This window comes from Pempheris klunzingeri, chromosome 13 (genome assembly GCF_042242105.1).
Source record: "Pempheris klunzingeri isolate RE-2024b chromosome 13, fPemKlu1.hap1, whole genome shotgun sequence".
Taxonomy (NCBI): Eukaryota; Metazoa; Chordata; class Actinopteri; order Acropomatiformes; family Pempheridae; genus Pempheris; species Pempheris klunzingeri.
Window position 1 is genome coordinate 4,245,001 of NC_092024.1, and position 23,600 is coordinate 4,268,600.

The 23,600-nt window shown below is 42.4% G+C and overlaps 2 protein-coding genes and 1 non-coding gene across 3 annotated transcripts in view; 1 reads left to right on the top strand and 2 right to left on the bottom strand.

Annotated features, from left to right (window-relative positions):
- trappc12 (trafficking protein particle complex subunit 12) overlaps positions 1-7,536 on the top strand; it is a 34,360-nt gene extending 26,824 nt beyond the window's left edge. Inside the window, exons 9-11 of the mRNA XM_070842351.1 lie at positions 1,871-1,974; positions 4,827-4,914; positions 5,389-7,536. Coding sequence (XP_070698452.1) covers positions 1,871-1,974; positions 4,827-4,914; positions 5,389-5,631 — 435 coding nt within the window. The 3' untranslated portion in view covers positions 5,632-7,536. The remainder of the gene's footprint in view (positions 1-1,870; positions 1,975-4,826; positions 4,915-5,388) is intronic.
- Positions 7,537-7,594: 58 nt separating this feature from the next.
- adi1 (acireductone dioxygenase 1) lies at positions 7,595-10,157 on the bottom strand. Its single transcript, XM_070842352.1, has 4 exons — positions 9,942-10,157; positions 9,535-9,654; positions 9,052-9,231; positions 7,595-8,167 (listed from the first exon to the last, which is right to left on the bottom strand). The coding sequence occupies exons 1-4, from the start codon at positions 10,062-10,064 to the stop codon at positions 8,012-8,014; spliced, it is 579 nt and encodes a 192-aa protein (XP_070698453.1). The 5' UTR covers positions 10,065-10,157; the 3' UTR covers positions 7,595-8,011.
- A 715-nt stretch (positions 10,158-10,872) lies between these two features.
- On the bottom strand, positions 10,873-10,954 carry trnas-gcu (transfer RNA serine (anticodon GCU)). The gene has a single exon. It is a non-coding gene; the product is annotated as a tRNA-Ser (tRNA).
- Positions 10,955-23,600: the final 12,646 nt, after the last annotated feature.

The window sequence follows — 23,600 nt, forward strand, 5'->3', positions numbered from 1 at the left end:
GCACACAGTCAGGGATTCTGCAGGACCATGGTCAGGTGTATGATTAACCAATTATACCAAACAGGTGCTAATGATCATCAGTTCCACATGTAGGTTGAAACACAGTGATTAACTGAAACAGAAACAGCTGTAGGAGGTTTAGAACTGGGGGAGGAACAGCCAGACTCTGATACCAAGGTGAGGCTGTGGGAGACAGTTTCATCTCACAGGTCATCATGTTCAGACTGAGCACAGCAACAAGACACAAGGTAGTTATCCTGCATCAGCAAGGTCTCCCCCAGGCAAAGATTTCAGAGCAGACTGGGGTTTCAACATGTGCCGTTCAAGCTCTTTGAAGAAGCACAAAGAAATGACCAACGTTGAGGACCGCAGACGCAGTGGTCGACCAAAGAAACTTGGTGCAGCAGATGAAAGACACATTATGTTTACTTCCCTTCGAAATCAGAAGATGTCCAGCAGGGCCATCAGCTCAGAACCAGCAGAAACCAGTGGGACCCAGGTACACCATCTACTGTCTGGAGAAGTCTGGCCACAAGTGGTCTTCATGGAAGAGTCGCGACCAAAGTGTGTCTGCAGGCAGCAGTGAAGCAGGTGGAGGTTCCTTACAAGTTTGGGGCTGTTTTCTGCAAATGCAGTTGGGGGTTGTTGTCCTCAATACTGAGAAATACAGGCAGACCTTTATCCATCATACAATACCATCAGGGAGGCGTCTGATTGCCCCCCCCCCCCCCCCCCCACAGAGCCCTGATCTCAACATCATCCAGTCTGTCTGGGAAGAGACAGAAGGATCTGAGACAGCCTACATCCACTGTGTCCCTGGAAGAAGTGATGCTGTTTTGAAGGTGGACACACCAAATATTGAGTTGATTCAGATTTTTTTTTTTTTTTCTGCTCGCTCACTTTGCATTTTGTAAATTTAATTTATAAGTTATATTTCATTTAAAAACAATTAAATGTTATATTTTTGAAAGCATTCCCGGTAGCAGGGAGCAAACAGCTTTTCCAAAAGTACATCTACCGGCTCCTCTAAGGCTCACTAATTAACATATGGTGTCTTATTTGTTTAATCTGTGCAGAAACAGAAATGCAAAAAAAAAAAAAAAAACAGGAAGTGTGTGTGCTCCTGCTCTTTCTTGACAAAAAACAGTGTGTCTGTCCGCCCGACACTTGTGTGCAGCACCCCTCTCTACAGCACAGGTTTCCTGGCAGCCTCACAGTGATGGTAACACTCGGGGGGGGGGGGGGAGGCACTGAGTTTAGCTGGTGTTTGCCAAGAAAGAGTCACAGCATGTAACTCCCCCTGAAGGCCAGCTGTATCACCCTACTTTCAGTCTTAATGCTAAGCTATGCTAACCTGACTCCAACTCTGTAATTAACACACAGACACGATCTATTTCACGTCATTTATGAGAAGAAAAGTGAAGTTTGAGTACTTTACTGTTAATCGAGAGCAAGCACAGCCAAAAGTAGTGACTTAGACGTTCCTACGTTGGACTTCCAGCTACACATGTTGGTAAGAATGCGTCCTGTAGGCCGTTCAGTCATCCAGCCATGAGACTGGAAAGAAATGTGGAAGTGCTCCAACTGCCAGTCCCTCAATATTGTCAGTGCAGAAAACGAGCAGGACTTTTATTTCCAGAAACCTGCCTGGAATAATTCCTCCCACTATCATCAGAGAGAGATTTGTTTTGTCACCATTATTCTCTCTTGTAGTGTTCCTGTACGTATTTTTCTTTGTTATCTTTGCTGATGCAACGAGTCGGTTTGCCTGGAGGATCATGAAATGTAATGTAATTTATTTGCGCTCGCCCCATTTTGCAATATCCATACGCAGATCAGTGGTTAATGCTGCTGCTTTGCTCTCGGCCAGATCGGAGACGTTAAAACGGCAGAGAGGTACTTCCAGGATGCGGAGAAGGCGTGCCAGATGAAAGGGAGCCAGCCCAGTCATACCACATGCGTGCTGATGAACCGGTACGTGTGCGGTGCATTTAACACCTCGTGTGTGTGTGTGTGTGTGTGTGTGTGTGTGTGTGTGTGTGTGTGTGTGTGTGTGTGTGTGTGTGTGTGTGTGTGTGTGTGTGTGTGTGTGTGTGTGTGTGTGTGTGTGTGTGTGTGTGTGTGTGTGTGTGTGTGTGTGTGTGTGTGTGTGTGTGTGTGTGTGTGTGTGTGTGTGTGTGTGTGTGTGTGTGTGTGTGTGTGTGTGTGTGTGTGTGTGTGTGTGTGTGTGTGTGTGTGTGTGTGTGTGTGTGTGTGTGTGTGTGTGTGTGTGTGTGTGTGTGTGTGTGTGTGTGTGTGTGTGTGTGTGTGTGTGTGTGTGTGTGTGTGTGTGTGTGTGTGTGTGTGTGTGTGTGTGTGTGTGTGTGTGTGTGTGTGTGTGTGTGTGTGTGTGTGTGTGTGTGTGTGTGTGTGTGTGTGTGTGTGTGTGTGAGATAATTTTTGCTCCACGGCGGCAGCACTTCCTTTTAGGTTCCTTCTGCAGGTTGGTGCTTCCCCCTGGCACGGGATTTAGCACAGGAGGTCACACCCGTGTAGCTCTGGCCTGAGGAGATGTAGAGTACGAGGCGAAGCTCAGGCGACAAGCTATCTCACTCACACTGGGTGCATTGATGCTCCGCTCACAAAGGCAGACACGTGTCGTCGTTTGAGAACGCGAAGGGGGCCTTTTCAAACTGAAACAGGGTGGTTATTTGCTTTTTAAAGCTGTTCTAATCATTATTTTTATACTGGCAATAGATCAAGTGGCTCCTAGTATGTGAAAGGTGTCAAACGTAGTGACAAACTCACAGAGAATTACCCCCCCCCCCCCACTGTGCAGTTACCCTCAGCTACACACACACTGTAGCGTCTGTCAGCCCATTATTCTGGTTTCACAGCCCGTCGCTTTCTGTTTTGGTTCACTCTCAATGCTCTCAACAGCATCATTTCCAAACACAGTAGGTATTTGAATACCGGATAGAAAGAAAGAACATTCATTTTAGTTAACTTTGGAATTTCTAGTTAAGTTTCCAAGGTGCCTGCCATCCTCTGTTGTTAATGTGTCAGTTCTCTTTCTTAATTTGCCGATCCAATAGTTTGGGTATTTTATTTCTAAATTCATAATATGATATTTAGCCCTGGCCACAATAGCCGCGTCTTCTTTTTAGGTGCAGAGATTATTAGACAGCGTCCTTGGTAGTATTGAATGCTCTTTTTGGTAGCAGAGTAGTCCTGCTCCAGTTTTCTGTCTCTCTCCAGCTTTGGCTGGTGTTTCTGGAACATCTTCTGTCTTGTGGGTGCTGCAGGATAAGACGTGGCCTTTCATATAACCTGAGGTTACCCTGAGAGGAGGCATTTGAGTTGGTGTCGACAAATATTTCTATATTTGTGAATGTTTGAGATTAATTCTGGGACCTTTTTTACCGTCTATTTGTGAAATATCTCCACCTGCGAGATGAACGTTGTGGCGTGTTCGTCGCCCAGGTGAGTTTTAAGGGAGCAAACTTTTATTGTAGACATCATATCCTGTGATAGCTAATAACTAATAGCCTGTCAATACTGGAATATGTAATTTTATGTTGTGTGTTGAAAGCTGTTGTAGCTGTGTTTCATGCCTCGGCTCAGCAGAGTTCGCTCAGGGAGTTTACGTTTGAATTCTGGCTTTGGGCTTAGAGGTCTACAAGGTCAGCATGAACACTTTAAGGCCAGAGATGAAAACTAAACAAAGAAAAGAATAAGGGAGTATGATTTGTGATTCCATTTTACCACTGGTGTGTAAAACATACGTCTTAAACTACATGAATGAAGTGCTTATCCTTCCTCACACCTACATGACATGTTCTGCCCCGCTGTTAGAAGTGTAGCACAGCCTGCGGAGCACCAACAATCATATTCCAAGTTTTTATTGTGAACGTTTGAAGGCAACGGGATGACAGGGTGATGACGGGGGAAACTCTCCTTTGTTTCTGAGGAGGCGGAGGACTTACTCCTGTCCTGCCCTACACAGTGTATGTGAAAGAATGCGACTCTGACCTCACCCATGATGTAGAAATGAGGTGTGTGTTGTCCACATACATACAAGTTTTTAACAGTTGAGGACACAAAGTAGGACAAGTGTTGAAGAAGGTCAAGGTTTTTATTCATATCATAAATGAAGCCAAAGGAAGTAGAAAGATTATATGGAAGATCCATGACATAAATCTGACATTTCTATCAGCTGCTCTCCTGACTCTCTATATGTTTCTAACTAAAGCTGAACAAGTGTAACGATGGGATTCCTCTCACCCACCTTTCCGTAAGTCAGTCAGCATCCCCAAATGCCTGGAAAGCTGCGTTCCACTGGATCCCAAGCAGGAAAATCATTCTTAGACCCGTGCACAGTTTATACAGAAGAAAACTCAAAGTACTCGACAAAAGCCCACCATCATTTTTATGATAAATTACATTTAGTTTTTTTTACCTACCTACCTCGCAAAAACCCTCCTCTTTAATTTCCTAAATCACCTGCAGTCCTGCTCCTCTCACTCTGTCACAGTTTGCTTCCCTGTGATTAGATAACATCACGCAAACAAGAGCGCCTACCAGAGGCAACTGTCCAGTACTGCAGCGCTCCACTAAATGTAGCCACTCAGCTTCCTCCGTCAGAAACAACAGCACCCACTGTCTCCAGTTTGAAGTCACGGCTGACATATAACCAGCCGTGTGACCATTTGCCTGCCCTGTAGTTAACTCTATTTTATGTCTTGCACAGCTTCCAGTGTGACCTGAACACGGGATGAGCACGATTGAAAACAGCCACAGTTTTTCTAGCATCAGATGTTGTGACTGTGACTGCTTGTGTTTTCCAGGGCCTTTGTCTACCTCAGTCAGAACAACTACGCTGAAGCACACGCGTCCTTCGTCGAAGTCTTGAAAATTGACCCGAAAAACCCTGTTGTAAGTGCCACCACATCCCCTGGAGTTAAAACAGCTTTTACTTTTTTTTTTTATATTCTATCTCTTTGTTAGCCTCCTGCTGAATGCAATCTGGAAGTTTCACACAAGGGAACAAACTCTATGGAAACTGTCTGATATCTGAGTGTAACCTGTTTCATCACTTCCTCCAGGTTAACATGTGACATTAGCTATAAGATAACCTATGCATTGTGTCCCCCCCCCCCATTAGAAAACATTAGCAGGACTATCTTAGTGTTGGGTTTATTGCAGATCCACTTAGAAGACCACATTATCATTATCCAGACATGCTCCTATTTCATTGCTGGAACAGTGTTTTTCTTAGAGAGTGAGAAGATTGATAACTGCTTCATGTGTAGAAAGCACAGAGCTGGAATCAGGACGTGGTTAGCCTAGCTGTCCGGAACCCTTCTGTCCTCACCCATTCCTTCTCCGCCTCCCGCCATACGTTTCCAGGCCAACAACAATGCAGCGGTGTGCCTGCTGTATCTAGGCCGTCTGAAGGAGTCTCTGGGCCAGCTGGAGGGCCTGGTTCAACAGGACCCTGCGCTCTACCTCCACGAAAGCGTCCTCTTCAACCTGACCACCATGTACGAGCTGGAGTCGTCCCGCAGCACTCAGAAGAAGCAGGCCCTGCTGGAGGCCGTGGCCTGCCGGGAGGGGGACAGCTTCAACGCACAGTGCCTCAAACTGGTCTAAGAGGCACGACGCCGAACTGAGGGGGACACACACTACTGCATTTCTCCTCCAGCGTGACAATAAAAGCCCAAGAGCAGAATCTGGACAGGAGGAGAAGGCACTAGCTCCTAATAGAGCGTGGTGACGGAAAAGGGAATGTGTAGCGCTCGGTTTGGTTCTTTGGCTCCTTCAGAACTGGTTTTATTCTGACAAAATGAACGTGGGAAGCCAAGCCCAGGTACACATTTCTCTTTGTTTCACCCCGCGGGGGCCACAGCGCTCCTGTCCTTCTGAAGGGTGACCCAGTAATGATTCGCACTGTTATTTACCGGACCAGAAACAGCGGAGGAGTGCGGGAGTTGATGTTTTATTTTACAGATTAAAGGATTAGTTTGGCATTTTTGGAAATGTACGTATTTGCTTTCTTGCTGAGAGTTATATGAGAGGAACGAATACCACGCTGTGTGTCTGGACCCAAAATGTTAAGCGTCACTAGTGGGCAGTTAATTTAGCTCAACATAAAGACGAGGCACAGGGAAACAGCTCCGTCCTAAAAGTTACAAACTTCCTGTCGAGGCACCTTTACAACGATATGGCGAATGTCACCTGACTGACGGGGGCGCAGCATTAGCACTACCAATATGTTTGCTGTTAGTAAAACATTATTTTATAGACCACATCAGCTAAGGATTTACAGTATTGATTTATCTTTTTTTTTTTACGTTCCATTTATTCAACTGCATCGAGCTGCAGACGCCTGAAAGAATGAGGGAAAGTCTGTAATAATACAGTGCTGGTTCTGTTCTGGAAGTTCTGTTTGCATGAATATTCACGAGGGATGTGTATTTTTTAGGGTGGCTGGCTTGTCGGCATTCTTGAGTTTGCTTTACTCATATCCTCTCATTTGAAAACGTTGCATTCATTGCATTTTATTTCTTTCTTTTTTTTTTTTTTTTTTTTTTACCACCGTGACAGGGATCTACTTTGTGAGAAATAAAGAATGAAGACATGCAGCAGGCGGTTTAACAGGTTTACCAGCTTTTTTTTTTACCTCTGCTGTGAGGACTTTCACACATTAACTGCTATTTCATGGCTTTATCACTGATTAACCCCTCACTGTGCAGGCAGAGAAGCTAGAAAGGCTCCTGAGAATTAACCTGCTGATGCCCTGGGCTGTCACATGACCCTCACTTTGCAGGTCCCTCAAGAGCATCCAGCTAGCAAGCAGTCCAGCACATACCTCTCCCCCGCCCTCTCCTGTGAAGCCACAATTTGTCTTCAGCAGCCACTTGATATTTAGCGGTTATCGAGTGACATTCTCATCTAAACCTCTGCAAGAAAGCGAATAAAAGTATTTGTGAAAATGTACGAAGCAGCTATAGTCTCAGCGCTGCAGAAGACGCCTCAGACGAAGCATCGTGGCATCAGAACAGAAATGCACATTTTCCTCTGGAGGGGTAGTGGTTTTAATGGGGTTGCAGGCTCACGCTGTGAGATTTGACACGGGCATTATCCTGAGCTTCAGTGTGCTTAAAGACTAATAAAGTACCACAGAGGTCCTAAGCTGCTTCCTCAGCAGACACCTGTAATACTGGATTAACAGTCAAAGACCACTCAATTTCAGCTGCCGGCTTTATTAACTCGTGCTGGGAAAATAAATAGGCCCTTCAGATTGCGTTGCATTGTATCCTGTCAACTTAACAAAAATGTAAGATATTTGCAATCCAAAAGTGTACATATCAGCAAAGGAGATTTTCTTTTTTCCTGTTTGAATGATTCTATCAGAAATAATTGTTGTTAAATCTTTTAGTGATTTGTCCTGATGAATCTTTTAATTATCACTGTTTACATATTGTGTTGATTATATTTATGTATATTAAAATATAAGTTTAGTTTTATCCTAAATAAAAACCTCTTTTAAATCAACTTGTGTGCTTCAGTGGAAAGATGACATGAAACAAAATGGACTGAAAATAGCTTTATTTGCCACAGGAGAGAAAAAATATAAAGTATATTTATGTCAGAGGAACTCCATCCCAACATACTGCTTATTAGTTGCATAATTCATTTTTAGAGCATGTATTTAAGGGCAAGTCTGTACAGATTAAGGCGCTAACAGATTGTTCTGTGCTAAAAGAGGTATTCAGAGTCAAAGTCCTGCATTCAAACTTTAACATTTTAATGTAGCTGGTTGACGTGAAGCTAATGGGATAAAACAGAAAGACTTGTACCTTTGAGTAAATGTACTTAATGAAATTCCCCCTCTGGGATGGTCTGCACGTAGACTACATCATTTCAATCACCACGACGAAGCAGATCTTACTCATCAACATGTTTCCCAGCATTGTCACTATAAACCTACTTTATAGCTTCTGCAGAATCACATTAAAAAGGTCTTATTCTACTCAACACGCTGGTTATAAGGAGTCCACTTGGTGTTGTGTGCTGCTGTCAGAGAAGCTACGTACTTCTCGCGGACCTCAAAGTCATCAGCAGGCCGGTTGTAGGCTTTCCACACCGGCTCGCCCACAAACAGTCTCATGGCTTTAGTGTAGTTCTGAAGAAACAAGCACAGTGTTCGGGTCAGTTTGGATAAATGAAAGCCACCTCTGCCTCATCCATGTTTAAAAAAAACAAAAAAAAAACGTATCGTTAACCCCAGCAATAAATAGCTTCCATTGAGAAACCAATTCTTTTAGCCAGTTTGAGTTGAGTGCAAAAATAGATTCAGGCACCTTCAGCCCTACAGTAAACAGTCAGAGCAAACAAAGCTACACATGCCAGTGGCAACAGGAATTACAATGCTAACAGTGACAGCACATCGCTCAGCTGCAACAATTTGAGATAAAGTAGTCATTGTTTTAAGCGTCATGCACAAATTGTGCGTCCTGCATTCTTTTAATATGTGAATAAGAAGTGCATTCCATATGGATGGTAAAATAAATACTGGTCCACAATGCACATCTGCACAGCTTTGTTTGTGCTTTGCTGTATGGAAACAGCAGTCAGGTTGCGCTGCAATATTTGCTCTTGTCTTACTCAAATATTGTTCTTTTCTGCAGCAACAACCCAGTTTCTCCTCAGGCATCGTTGGAATTTCATCTCATTTAACACCGTCAGCATCGAACACCTACAAGAACCAGTTGACTGCTTCTGTGTTTTTTTTGGAGGAATGTGGCTTCGTATCAGTGACGGCTGCATTCACGTATTCGACAATCATTTACAATCATTTACATATACATATTTACAATACATTTACAATCCATATATTTATATTTATATCTATATTTATATTTATATTTATATTTATATTTGCTATTTTTTGTCTTTTCTATTGCTTTGTTCTTTCACTGTCCCTGTTTATATTGTTGCTGCTGTAACAAGAAAATTTCCCCCTATGGGGGATAAAATAAAGAAGTCTAAAGTCTAAAGTCTACGTACAGTCTCGTCCAGGGTGAAGCGGTGGTAGATCCCAGCCGGCAGGGTGATCAGGTCCCCCTTGCTTATCGCAATGCGGATCCATCGGTCCCCCTTGTCCCTGATGTCAAAGTAAGCCTGGCCATCCAGGATGTAGCGGATTTCATTATCCAAGTGCAGGTGCTCCTCAAAAAACATCTTCAGCTGACAGACACAAAAAGACAAAAGAGGTCTGAGTGACGGTGATGTTTTCTTTGGATTGTACACACAGTTCAAGTACTAATGGTGTCACTGTATTCACTGGCTGGCAACGATGGCTTTATCTACAGGTCATAAACTACTGTAGAGCATTGTGCTCCTCCACAGGTCATGAGGTCACTTCACTTCACTCTGGTTCAATTTGAATTGTTTGAATTGTCTCTTCTGCAGTGACAGTTTCTCAGGATAACAGGAGATGTTGTCTGATTTCAAATGTACAGCTTTTGTGGTGTGAAGAGCTCATGTTACCTTTTCCTCATAGTTGGGTAGTGTGTCCTTGTGAATAGTGATGATGTCCATGTGGGAGTAGCCTTGGTCTTTACGGATCTGCTCCAGCTCTGGGTCCGTCTCATAGACATCAGCATTCAGCTGCAACAGCAGGACAACACCTCTGATCAGTGAACAAACTGCTCCTAAAACCGGCTTGTTGCACATGGCAACAGATAATCCCACATTAGCCCCTGGTCGTGCCTCCCATGTGATGAGTTAACTATTGGTGGGTAAACTGGGCCCCCCCCCCCCCTGCAGAATGAAACTCACAGCCACAACTTGACAGAAAATGATGAATGCATTTGCGTCTTTATTTTCACAAGCCCCTTTATGCTTGCAACAAACCTTCACCAGAATAATCTCAACGTGACTGTAACGATACTAACCTTCGAGTAAAACACCCCGAGCTCTCCTAATTGGTCCATGGAAACGGGCTGATTTGGGACCAGCTTGTGCGGCTTCCTCTGGTCTTCATCGGAGCTGTCCATGTACCAGGCTTCTATACCCATGCTGGATCTAACCACGGGACGTGTTGATCGCTGGACGTCTGAAGGAAACACTGACGACAAACGTGTCTTGCAGTTGCACGTCAAGTGACTGCAACCAAACTTCCTGTATACAATGGTGACGCAAGGAACCCTGACCAATCAGCGGCGTGGAGGACTGCAACCAAGGGAAGCGCAACCAGGAAGTGCATGTTTCTGCCACTGTTGTTAGTAGGTGTATTTAGATTAGTATTGTATACACACTTATCTAGACATGTTAGAAACACATACAGCCTTCTAACTTGAAAGTTTGCTTTGAAGGTTACTACCGGAAGTGTTAGCTTAGTGCTGCCTGAGCTGACACAATGATGAGCGGACACTGACCTCCAGTGTCTGCAGTGAGGAACTGCAGTGTTTCAGTATTTCAGTAAGAACAAATAGAGATAAGAACTCAGTTTTCATTGTTATTAGTTAATATTTCTCATACGTATCAGTGCTGGTAATGATATTCGTGTTATTCCTTAAGTTTACAGTGTCAGTGTTCATCATTTATACATATTTGGGGATAAGACACGCGGGATGTGTTTATTTTGAAGGTTGTCACCAAACTGTGCCTGAGCTCTTTGTGTTACATTTTACTGGAGCAGCAGGAAAAGAAGCGGGAAGTGTTCAGTTTTAGCGGCTTTGTCCTGAGTTACAACCGGAAGTGTGTGTGTGTGTGTGTGTGTGTGTGTGTGTGTGTGTGTGTGTGTGTGTGTGTGTGTGTGTCCACCTTCACCATCCAGACCTCCACTAAATGAAACAGCTTCAATCTTTCTCCGTGAAAACGTTCCGACGAGGATGGGATTCGAACCCACGCGTGCAGAGCACAATGGATTAGCAGTCCATCGCCTTAACCACTCGGCCACCTCGTCTGTGGTGTCGACGGAGACGACAGCGCCCACTTGTGTCTGCTGTCAGTAGCACAGCGGTGTCAGCAGTGTGTTTTTACTGGACTACTTTTTGACTCATATACGCAAATAAGAATTATAAATAAATTCAATACGCAAACGACATCTGCGGTGTTTTTGCTGTCTTGTGTCGTTTTGAAAATGAAATGATCTTAAATGTTTGCAGCTGGACTGACTAGATTTGAACATTGTTGCTTTCTTAAGCATCCCAGCTTTTGTGTTAATGTTCTGTTTATCTATTAGGGCACCTGTAATGTAATTAGATCCTTGGTATCATTTATATTCATGACTGTCCGCATTGTTCAGGGGTTACACGGTCATAAAATGCTGCACTGCTCAAAACAAACATCATGGAACATTTGTAACAAAGTCACTAAGTCCACAGACGGTGTTCAGGAGGAGGGCAACCACCATCCATCATTATACACAGATCATCTGTACGTGTCAGCAGCTGGACATTCACTAACAGCATCATCCACCTAGTGCACTGTAAGAAGACAAGAAGAACTGGGCCAACACTAATACATCAGCTTCTCTGAAGATCAGACTGAAATGTCACACCAGTGTAGGAACTGGAGACCCTGTTACTTATTTATGTAAAATGAACCTTTGTTCATTTTGAATTTCAGTTTTTGCACGAGCACTCTGTCCTGATGGAATTACACAGATTTCCAGTGTGAACTCGTGCGCCCCAGAGCATCTGTCCCGTCAGCTCTCTGGACTCAGAGACTTGATGTGCTTTGGGCCGTGTGGTGACCAGTTCCAGCCCAGTCAGAAACTGTTCCAGTGTTTATCATCCTTAGCAAAAGGCTCAGTGATTTAGATGTTTTTATTAGCACATACTGTTGCACTTACTGTATCAAGTGTAAAAACATGTATCCTCTAATCGTTTTCAAAGTGTTCCTTATAAAGTGCTGAGACTAAACAGGCCATAGATCTATATCTAATATTTTTACAAGTATCCTGCTTGTAAACTCATAATTGTGGCAGATAAACCACCAGAGGGCCCCACACTTTAACTCAGAGGCAGGCTGCACTCCACCTGGCTTCACCTGGAGGGTGTTTCATAAAGCGGGGCCTGTGAGCAGGCGGAAAGCTGTGAAAACGATGATGACTCATGTTAAATCAAGCAAACCAAACGTGATGCGATGTGGTCTGAAAACTGTGCTTAGCTGTGTCTGAAACAACCCAAGGAGGCTCTGTGTCCTTCGTTTCAAGGTGAACCCAACACCTCGGCCTCGTCAGGAAGGAAGCGCGTCATGACGACGTTTCATATCTATGTGAGAGAACAATGTGTGAAAACCAGCAAAGTAAATGTAAGCACATCTGACTCACGTGGCTGGATGGCTTTCCATAAAGCTCATGATGAATTATCTGAATTGTTGGTCCTATAATAGAGTTTTAAATTAAAAATGCATAAAGAATAGCAGTTTGTATGAAAACAGACAGAAATAATGAGTCTTCTTTCAAAAACAAGTGGAAAACTCTAGTTTACTAGATTACTTACTGATGAACTTTGCAATGGAGGTCTTCACACACCTTTTGCTCCATTTCAGCTTCAGGTCATAGATAGACCATCAGTTTGTGATGCTCTGACAGCTTCCCTGTGGGCTCAGCACTTCAAACTTCATGCGATCAAAGAAATGACCCAGAACATGATGGAACACTGTCTCGGATTCCGGTCCAAGATTTGATAAGTTGTGAGCTGCATGATCTGTTCTAGAAATCCACCGACAAAGTGGGATATTCAGACTAAGACAGCGTTACGACAAATGGACCAGAAACAGGGTAGAACAGCTGCAGACCACCTTAATTTGATAATAAAAAGGAACAAAAAAGGGGATTGTACTGTTAAACTGCTCCGGCTGGTCCCACATTACAAATCAGACTTCAACCCCAGCACATACTTGAGACAGGAAAATGAATATTTTGTGCACTAGCAATAGCTTCAGGCCTAAAAGTTAGACACACAAGCAGGACGCTCACCAAAATCGAGCAGCACAGATGTTTGGGTTTTCAGTTTTATTCCACAGGATATACTCTATAATTCATGCTGTGTGCTTTTTTTAAAATCCTGGACGGATATTAATGCCATCTATGTTTAACAGGTGACCAGGCCTTTGTTTAGTTCAGGGGTGTCCAAACTACGGCCCGCGGGCCAACTGCAGCCTGTGCTCCAATTTTCATTGGCCCGCAGAAAAATGTATTGGAACACGGCCCACACATGGAACCTGCGCCAGGCTGTGTTGTACTTCTTAGTCTCACCACTAGGTGGAGTAACTGTCTTGAACGAGGCAGCTTCTCTATAAAATGAGTAATAGAAGAAGAAATGTGCTACAGGTGACTCAAAATGGCAGAATTAAGGAAACAAGTGAGAGTAGAAAGTTGGACGGAGGAGCTGCTTGATGTTAGCAGTCTAAAGAGCACCACGAGGGGTGAGGATGTGTTTGAAGCTGTGCCAGGTGCAGTTGGCATGATGGGACTTAAATGGGAAGAGCTGTGTGGAGGTACGATGGATGGAGATCCAGCTGGGACAGGAGCGCAAAGGAAGGGCCTCTACGGTGTCCGCCGAGGGCCAAGAAAGTGGAGGTAAGGCTGCTCTACCATTCTCGTGTGCGCTGGCTGAGTCGTGGCTCTGTGCTGCAGCGGTTTTTATTCCCAGAGATCAGAAATGGACCAGTTTTGAAGAGAGAAGGACCTCTTCATGAGCTCAGTGACCCTCTCTGGTTGGCATGTTTAGTGGATCTCACTGATCACCTGATCACACTGAACAAGAGCCTACAAGGCAAAGACCAGCTTGGACCACTACTAATAAATGAAAGCCCACTAATGGAAAGGCTGTTTTTTTCTTGAATCATATTCAGTTATCAAGCAGAATTTACCTACATTTGATTGATTTTGCCAACTTTAACCCACGAGAGTTGAGGAGATATACATCACCTCTAGTGGATTAAAGTTAGCAACATAGCTCACTTCTAGTGAGTGGCCCAGCCCTTTGGATGTTTTTCCGTATGTGGCCCTCAGTGAAAAAAGTTTGGACACCCCTGGTTTAGTTGGCGAATTTAGCCGAATACTTCTGTACCACAAGAGCACCACAAGAACATTATGGCCCCACATACGCTCATTCTTTTATTTTATTCTCTCATGTCTTCGTTCACCGTACACAGCTTTATTGAGGTGACGTGTTTGTGTTGCTGTCGTGCCCCAAAGTGACAAAAAGATTAATGCAGCTTTAAATTTCACACCTATCAAGAAACATGCTGTTTTCAATTATGTCGCTCAGTCGTGGAAAAACAGCAGCCATTTTATCCTTGACTAGTTTTCCTTGTTCAAATCCCCGCAGAGGGGAATATTTTGTCGCTGGCTTCATCCAGCAACACGTGTATAACATCTTTACCAACACCACTTACAGTACGTCCTCCCACCGCGCTGTCTCCGTGATCCTCGGCTGGTCGGTCTGGATGTGTTCAGCGCCGTCTGCAGGATCCTGACACAACAATCAGGATATTTTGGAATGACTTGACCAGGAGACAAATTTGGAGGTGCTTCACTGTGATAAAAGTCCCAGTCTGTATTATGCAACATGTCTTTATAGTCCCAATCTGCTATCTGCCAGGTTTCTGCAGGGAGGGGAACACACGCTTTACACACACACACACACACACACACACACACACACACACACACAGTTAGCTGTAATGGCCAACATATCAGCCCACACTGCTTCTTTCTCTGAGCTCTAGCCCAGGTTTTAAAATAGCTCCGCTCCCTCTCAGGTCTTTACCATGATATTTGTGATGGTCTTATATAATCGGCACCTCCTGATCTTCTCTTGCTCCTTATCCTAGTGCTTGCATCCCATTCTGCCAGCCTATATCTGTTTCTCTCTCACTGTCTCTCTCTCTCTCTCTTCTGTAGCTTTGACAGAGAAACAGGAAAGAATTGTCAGAGTGATTTTCATCGCCAAGGTAGCCAGTCTGCTCCAGCCCAGACAGACTGGCAAGCAAACATCTATCTATCTATCTATCTATCTATAATAACATTAACAATGACTCTGTTTTATTCACGTTTGCTAGAAAGCCATGACAGTGTGACAGCGAACCAGCATTCACTCTATGTGGAGCCCGACACAGAAGAAGTGGAATTCAGCCATTGTTCGTTCTGTTATTTACACGTGCTTTTCATCAGGATTTCGTGTTATTGGTGTCAATACGAAGTCCGCTCCCTGGGTTTGTCTGATCATCTCATCGGCCCCGTTTCTTGCCTTTTAGGACCGGTTTTAGCAGCGTGGGCACACAGCAAGATCTCAGCAATTACTTCAGTGAGCACATCACAACCGATAGAATCTAATCTAAAGATAAATAAATGAAATAGAGAGCATTAGCGGCAAGTTAGCAGTTTTTTACAATGCAGTATGTATTTAGAAACTAATTACATGGAGTAATATTCATCATAAATATTATATTATAGGACAGAAATTGTAAGTATTTATGGTATAAAAACCTAGATTTGTAATTGAACCAAGTGTGTTGTGTGATAAATACATATCTGACATTTGGAAGAAATAGCTTATTTTATGGAAAATTGTTTAAAAATTCTGTGAGTTATGATGATTTCAGTTGTGGACAGAAGGCCAGTATGGACAGCAACCAGCAGCAGCAGCAGCTGTTTCAGTAATATTGGCCCACTTTGGCTGCTATCAGTTAACATCATGTGAAACACACTGTAGTGAAGAGCTGATTCAGTGCAACACAGACCGAGTTTTTAGGTTATGAACAATCTTATCAAAATGATCCTCTGGAACGACAAAGACACAAGAATTCACTAATGTGTGAAACAACTCCAACCTGATATGTATTCAACCTAAAGCCTAAAATTCCAACCAACCTTGGAGATAAAATATTTTCAGCTAGTGCGTCGTCTTTTGCTTAATGTGATGTTTTGCCGATTTGTGCACGATCATCAAATCATTTCCTTTTCTGTGAGACTTCGATACAAGCTTCAGTCTCTTGAACCATTAGGTGCCACATTCGTGTTTTCATCATTCGAAATTATAACTTAATGTTCATCAAATGCTGTCACCTTTCTTTCCATTAGCTTTTGGAATGACAAGAAAAACATTCTTGTGCCCCCCCCCCCACCCCTGTTCACATCACATCCCTTCCTTCCTTCCTTCCTTCCTTCCTTCCTTCCTTCCAGTCATCATTGGCAAATCCTGTACATTGACATATTGTATTTGCTCATTTCTTTTTTGTATCCCAGCATTCCAGAAAATTGCTGCTGGAAATGTTGCTGCTGCTGCTTATGATGATGATGATGATGATGATGATGATGATGATGATGATGATGATGGTGATGATGATGATGATGATGGTGATGATGATGATGATGATGATGATTATTACAGTGCTGTTGTCGACAGTGATAAGAATCCCAGACTATTATCTTACAGTGTGTATGGCTCTTTTCTGTACAGCCCGAGATACAGCCTTGAATCATGATGTCGTCCACTTTGCATGCACGCTTGCGTTTGCGTATTTGTGTTTGTGTGTGTGTGGGCGTGGGTGTGTGGGTGTGTGTGTGTGTGTGTGAGAGAGAGTGTCTGTTAGATTCTGCTGATATTCGGCAGCTCCTTTCGTCCTCCTCTCTTCACACATGCGGCGCATACAAAAAGCCAGCACCCACACAGAACAACGCACTCACATAGACAACCAAAAAAAAGCAGCAGCCACTCACTCACATACACACACGCCCACACACAGTCAAACACACAACAAGAATGTGAAGGATAGACGCCTAACAGACAGAGCTCTGCTCTCCAGTTATCATTAATGCTAATGTACAGTATCATAATCACAGAAAGAATGAAGCCGTAAAGAGCAGCACCGGGCAAAACTCAGTCGTTTGCTGAGTTTCCCTGCAGGAGGCGAGTTTAAATGTGGACATTGTGCTAGTGGTCACTGTGGATACAGAAAGTCATCAGCATCTTGTCAGTGGGATGATACAGAACAGTGTTTCTCTGACAGTGCACGTTGATGCTGTGGCGTTTTTATTTGATGCATACAGCTTTTATGCTTCATCTGTTCCCGTTTGATATTTCGCTAAATCAGCATGAATATGGCTGCATGTGTGCTTAAAGGATGATCAGGCAGCATAGTGTGGTTCAGACCTGGGATGCATGATGTAAAGCTAAATGCTGTTTTGGTCCGATGACCAGAACATGAACAGATCCTCTAACCGGCTATTTAAGTGAGACTGTCCTCTCCAGGAAAACAGCAGCAGTAGGCTCTTGCTGCATCCTTTTGCGTAGCAGTGTGATATTGATCAAACTCAGCAAAACCTCATGGGAAGGAGATTGTGATGATTGGTTTCTTTTACTCATGGTGGTGATCTGTTCATAGCTTTAGCCAAGTAGTTCCAAAGACAATCTGAACATTGTTTCCTTACTGTCCAGAAGTCAATATTCACGTGAGAGAAGAGAGGAACTGATGAACATGTCATCTGAGATGCGTCAGTTATTACTTGGTATATATATATATATATATATATATATATATATATATATATATATATATATATGAGCAGCCTGTGAGAGAGATGAAAACTCAGGGTAGAAAAGTCCCATAAAGCACTTACTACACCACTTTCTGTCTATTGCTGTGTGCACAGTAAAATCTGAAGCTCAGCTCAGATGACTGTATCATGTATATATATACTATATATATATATATATATATATATGTGTATATATATACTGTATCAATGATATATATTGCAAATTTCCCCAATGTGGGACGAATAAAGGTTTATCTTATCTTATCTTATCTCATATATATATATATATACACACACACACACACACACACACACACACACACATATATATATATATACACATATATATGCAGACAGATGTCGACTGTGTCACTCCCACGTCTAAAACCAAATGTACATCCATAAATTTGACAAAAACAAACTCTCAGCACAAGGTCCAATTTTTCCTACGCTTGCAGCCACATCTCATGACCTTACTCAGAGGATCGAGTTTTCTCAGTTGTCATGGAGATAGCTTCGGAGATCATCAGGAGGCACATGCACATCCATAGATTTTTTTTGCAGGTGCTGGGTAACAACAAGCTCCACGAACAAAACAAGCCACACGCTGCTTTTTTGTTCCCAGTTCTTTAATTTTGCATGGACGAATGGTCTCCCCCTGAGAATAACACTGGTCTGTCATCACATGACCTAAATATGGAATATTGGCCACATGATAACAGACCTTTGACCTTCATGGCTACACAGATGCAGAAAGTAAAATTTGGGCTTCAATCATTTCTATTAGAGCTGAACAACTCCATCTGTTGATGACTTCAGTGTCCTTAAACCAGGAATATAAGATACAACAATCACTGTATGTGTACACATGTGGCTGTAGTCTCAGAATTTAACACGGAGCTACACACATAAACTTCACTTGAAGGGCTATAAACCAATTTTATTCATAAAGGTCACATTATGTGTTATGGGAAGCCTGTGAAAAAAGAACATGGCAGCTTTGGAGCTTGACCCATACTAAGGGGATAAAAGTCAAGGTATCTCGGCCTCTCCAACTATTTTTTCGATTCTTTTTAAAAATGTTTTGAGTGTTTGCCCCACCTTAAATTTCAAGTAAGAACCACGATCTGCAGAAATGATGGCAATGATGGAAGTGTGCAGTTCTCCACTGGCTGTGATTGGCTCTTAAGATAGATAGATTAGACAGACGTCGTGCCGGGAGTAGAGCAGCAAGGTAATTAAATGTTTTATCTTCCTATAAAGTTCATTTCATTCGAGCTGTCATTTATTTGCAGTTACTCTGCACCTTCTCTACGCGGAAACACTTTGGTCTGCTGTCACAGGATCCAGTCCACATTGTTCTTTACATCTTGACCCTGTCAGATCACTGTGACACGGAGCAGGCGAAGGAAAGAACACACCCTGTTTTTTTCAGTTGTTCTGCACACCTCTCAGGCCACAGTAGTCGTCACACACCATAGCGGCATTCTGTGAATATGAAACGACACATTACTGCTGCAGAACTAGTTTTTACAGTGATTGTTTCTTTTACATTGCTGTCATGTGACGCCCTTCTACTGGTGGCAGTATTAACACAGTATAAGGAGCAACATGGTGAGTGAGCAGGAGTTATGCACAATTTCGATTTCACTATGGCTCCACTCAATGCTGTGGATTTCACCAGCACACCATCCTTTAAAGTAGAGATAAAATGAGTGCTTATAGGAGGTATTAAAGCTGAGATTCAATGTATAATGTAGGAAGAAAAAAAACTGTATGATAGCCCATATCGTACAGTTTTCAGTAAATGAATATTGCACAGATGGAAGTGTTCAAAGGGTTCTCCTATCTTATTTGTCTGATAACAAGATTTATAGGGGTTTTTGGGTCAAACAACAGAGCTTAACCCTAGAACACTAACGTGCTGGGAGCTGGGAACCACAGTCGCGTGGGTGAAAATCACCCGACGTTAGTGTTCCAGGGTTAAAGAGCTTCAGGTAGAAACGTGCAAGATTTGTTACAATATAACTTCACCATTGTCTGAAGGGATGTGCCTGATGGCACAGTAATGCTTGTCAAGCAGCCGCCGCACCAGAGGCTTAAAATCACCACAAGAGATGAGCAAACTGATTTTTGGATTAGTGCCAGTAAATCATTCTCTCATTTAATGTCCTAAACCTGCAATAGCACTGTGTCTTTGGAGACCTGGGAGCAGTGGAAACAAGTTACAAACACAGCACTAACGTATTGTCACAGACTGAGTTGACGTGGCTAACTTACTTACTTACTTACTTACTTACTTACTTAAACAGTTACAAAGCATCATCAGCATCCATTCAGTCATGTTTCTGCCCACTTTGTAAGTATTCACTCTCTTTTAGTGCATTTCTTTACTTTACTGCATAAAGTTGGCATGGCTATCAGATTTTTTCTGTGATTTTCGTAAAGCTGTTGACCAAAGTTGTCTGACGTGTTCTTGTTTCAGACTCTGTTAGATGATCCAACAAGCACTCATTGTTAAGTATGCTGGAGGTCTTCTGGAGATTTCTAAAAAAAAAGTGTTATTGTATTTCAGAGCTCAGGGGTGGTTTGAATATCCATTTAGGTTTGGATAGTCACAAGGTAGTCCCATCTTAACTCATACTGTGCTTTTTGCCTATTGTACTTTACTAAATGAACATCAGAAGACTTGGAGAAGAGACTAGCAGCTGAGCCCATAAAGTCTGTAGGTGAGTGTTTACCGAGATAATAAATTAAGTGAAAAGTGGGGTCATTTTCTCCTAAACTTTAATACAGTCTGACTTCTTTTCGCAACCAATGGACCCACCCCCTGCTGGCCTTTAGAAACTATGCAGGTTTAAGGCACCGCCACATTGGCTTAACTTTTCAGATTCTGAAGTTATGTCCACTTCTTTCCTACAGTGAATGGTTGAAACACACACAACATGGTACTTCATATACCATATGACATTTGAAAAATAATAGTCTCTATGAATCAAGTGCACCCTAGTGTGAGGACAGTGACAAATATAACAGCAGCATGCTTATATTTAACCAGTTTGAAATCAGTCTCCTATCTTTCTCAGAGTGCACTGATCCTGATCCTTGTTCAAATTAGTTCACAGATTATAGCAAATCTGGTCATATATTTTTAAAGATTGTGTGACAAACAGACTATGTCATCTGGCCCAATAAATCACCACAGTCCCTCTGGTGGCTGTGGAACTGGCACATAGATTAACTATTCATAATGGTAGTCTCTCCTCCATCTCTCTCTTTCTCTCACTCTCTTTCTCTCTGGCCTTATTCAAAGTGCTCTAATTAATCAGCCTTAAATAGATGGACAGACCTACATTACTGACACAACTCCTCATACGCCATGTACTATTTAATACACAGATGGCACCAAAGGCTGTGTGTACTGACTTCCAAGTGTGTGTGTGTGTGTGTGTGTGTGTGTGTGTGTGTGTGGTGTGTGTGTGTGGTGTGTGTGTGTGGTGTGTGTGTGTGGTGTGTGTGTGTGGTGTGTGTGTGTGGTGTGTGTGTGTGGTGTGTGTGTGTGATAAAAAACATGCAATCATAGATAATGACATCATGGAGGAGCTGTAGTATTGTAGTATTTTGTAAGCATGGTCGGGCAACTATGTTGTGTGTCTGATGCATTGCTGTTTTTCCCATTACTGACTGATTAACCAGATATCAGTGGCATCACAGCACGTGTGCCAAGTGCCCTGTAAAATTAAATTGGAGTTTAGTTTTCCAAATTAGAGGCAGGTTTTGAAATCCTTGTTCATTAGTTAGGATAATTGCAGTTTATTACAATTTACATTCAGTTTCTATCATAATTTCTATGGGTGTTAGACAACAATAATAATATACTCACATATGAAATTGTCGAGATCTGGGAAGATCCTAGCAACTGACCTACTGACTGACTTAGTACAATATGATTGTTACCTGTAAGAACCTTGAATATATTAAACATGTATTTTTAAATCCATATGTTAATGTATTGAGCATCAACATTTTATTGTAATGGACCATACTTGTGTAGCGCCTCTCTGGTCTTGTCGACCACTCAAAGCATGTTAACATTCCCACTGACACATCATTCATACACTGATGGTACCATACAAGGTGCCAACCTGCTCATCAGCAGGAACTATTCATTCATGGACGCAGTCGCACAGATTTTGCTCAAGGACACTTAAAAATGTGGACTGGATGAGCTGGAGAATCAAATAACTGATCTTCTGATAGTTTGTGGATTCTTGGCAGCCTATGTTGTGGACTTGTTCCCCTTACCTGTGAGCCCATGCTTCATAAACTTTGCCAATAACTGACTATCTAACTGATTGTCTGCCTGGTTATGAGCATTTGTGTTATTTTCTTTGGTGCCTCATACACACACCTATAACACCTATAATAAGGGTCAGACTAACTTTGTCTGCTGTTTGGTACTGGACAGTTAGTGCAGCTATAGATGTGCAAGGTTCAGACGATAAAGCCAAAACAATGAGCTAAAATACACTAAAACATTCAGTAGAACTCAGGGGGATTACAGAGGGGTTTTTTTTCTGCGTGATCGTTGGGTTTCTGAGTACTGGCAAACTTTTCACAATACACACAGTAATTTGATCCATTGTGGATATAAAAAAATATTGATTAGTGCAGCTTTAATCTTTGTTCATGGTTCTCTTTGATTCGTATGTATTGGTGAACCTGGTTAAGGCACACTGTTGCCTATATAGTAGATTAGTGTAGCCCAACCATTGGCTTGTTTCTTCCCTCATTAACGTGCCCAGTGAAGAACAGGGCTGAGAAAGCTAAAGCAGACACCAAACAGGCCAGAGCGAGTCACAGTCCACCAACTTTAGTCTTTATTTGTACGTTAATGCATTTCAACAAGGTTTGGGAATACAGCACACAATAAGATTTTACATAAATCATCTTTTTCCACTGAGGTCTTAGTTCTTAATCACCACTAAGCTTTAACAGTGATCAGCGTTGACATGAGAAGCAGAAGTATTATGCATATCGCCTGATATTACTGGATTTTACAAAAGTCAGTGTGTGAAGTAATTTATCCTTAATATATCACAGTGAAACTAGATGTCTTGCCACAGTTTAATGCGAGCGAAAGTCAAAGATTATTTTATTTATAAAAATAGTACATACAACTAGTGTATCTGGCTCATCCTCTCATTTGGTCCAATTTGCGAGCTTTAAACTTTACTTACTCAGACAAAAAATACTTTGAGCAGACATGTAAAGCTGCAACGTTAGACAGTTCTGTATGTCAGTATTCCAATAGCAGGTTTTCAAGTGCCACACATCATAGTGCCAATTGTTCAATATATTAGAGAAAATTTCACATAGGTTACAATAAATGAACAGTGTTATGTAAAAGACATTTTAGAGTAGGACCTCAGCCAGAGAGTGGGGTCAGTGCAACATAATATACAGTGTGGACCATCAGATAATTCGTACAGGTACTTTATAAATCCCGTTTCTGCACCAAAAACAAAACAGTAGAAGTCTGCATACATGATCATATTGAGGTGCCAGAGCTGGCAGAGAATTGCCAACACACGGTCTAGAACCAAAATGTCGAGCTGAAGGGGAATACTGGCTCTGCTAAACATGATCGACGGCCATGTTCCGATGCAATGTTTCATATTGAATAAAAAGGAGATATGAAATTGCATCAGTGAAAATGATGTCTGTAACACATACACCCGCTCCATGTCTTTATATTGCTCATGTGTGAAACGTGGGTGGAATGTGTCCAAGCTACGTGGAATATTACAATGTCAGCTTGGCCACTTCCAAGAGCTAATTTGGTCAAGTCTCTAAAAAATACAATCCCTGATTTTGATATTATCCTCACAGATCCAAAATACAAGGGTCCAAGAAGTTCCAGGAAAAAGGTGTTTGGTTTGTTTAGTTACATTTGATGGCACAACTAAAGTAGAATATCAAAAGCAAGTTCTGCTTTAAGAACTTATTTGGTGACCCCAAATCTAGTTTTATTCCTTTTTAGCCACGAGTTTGC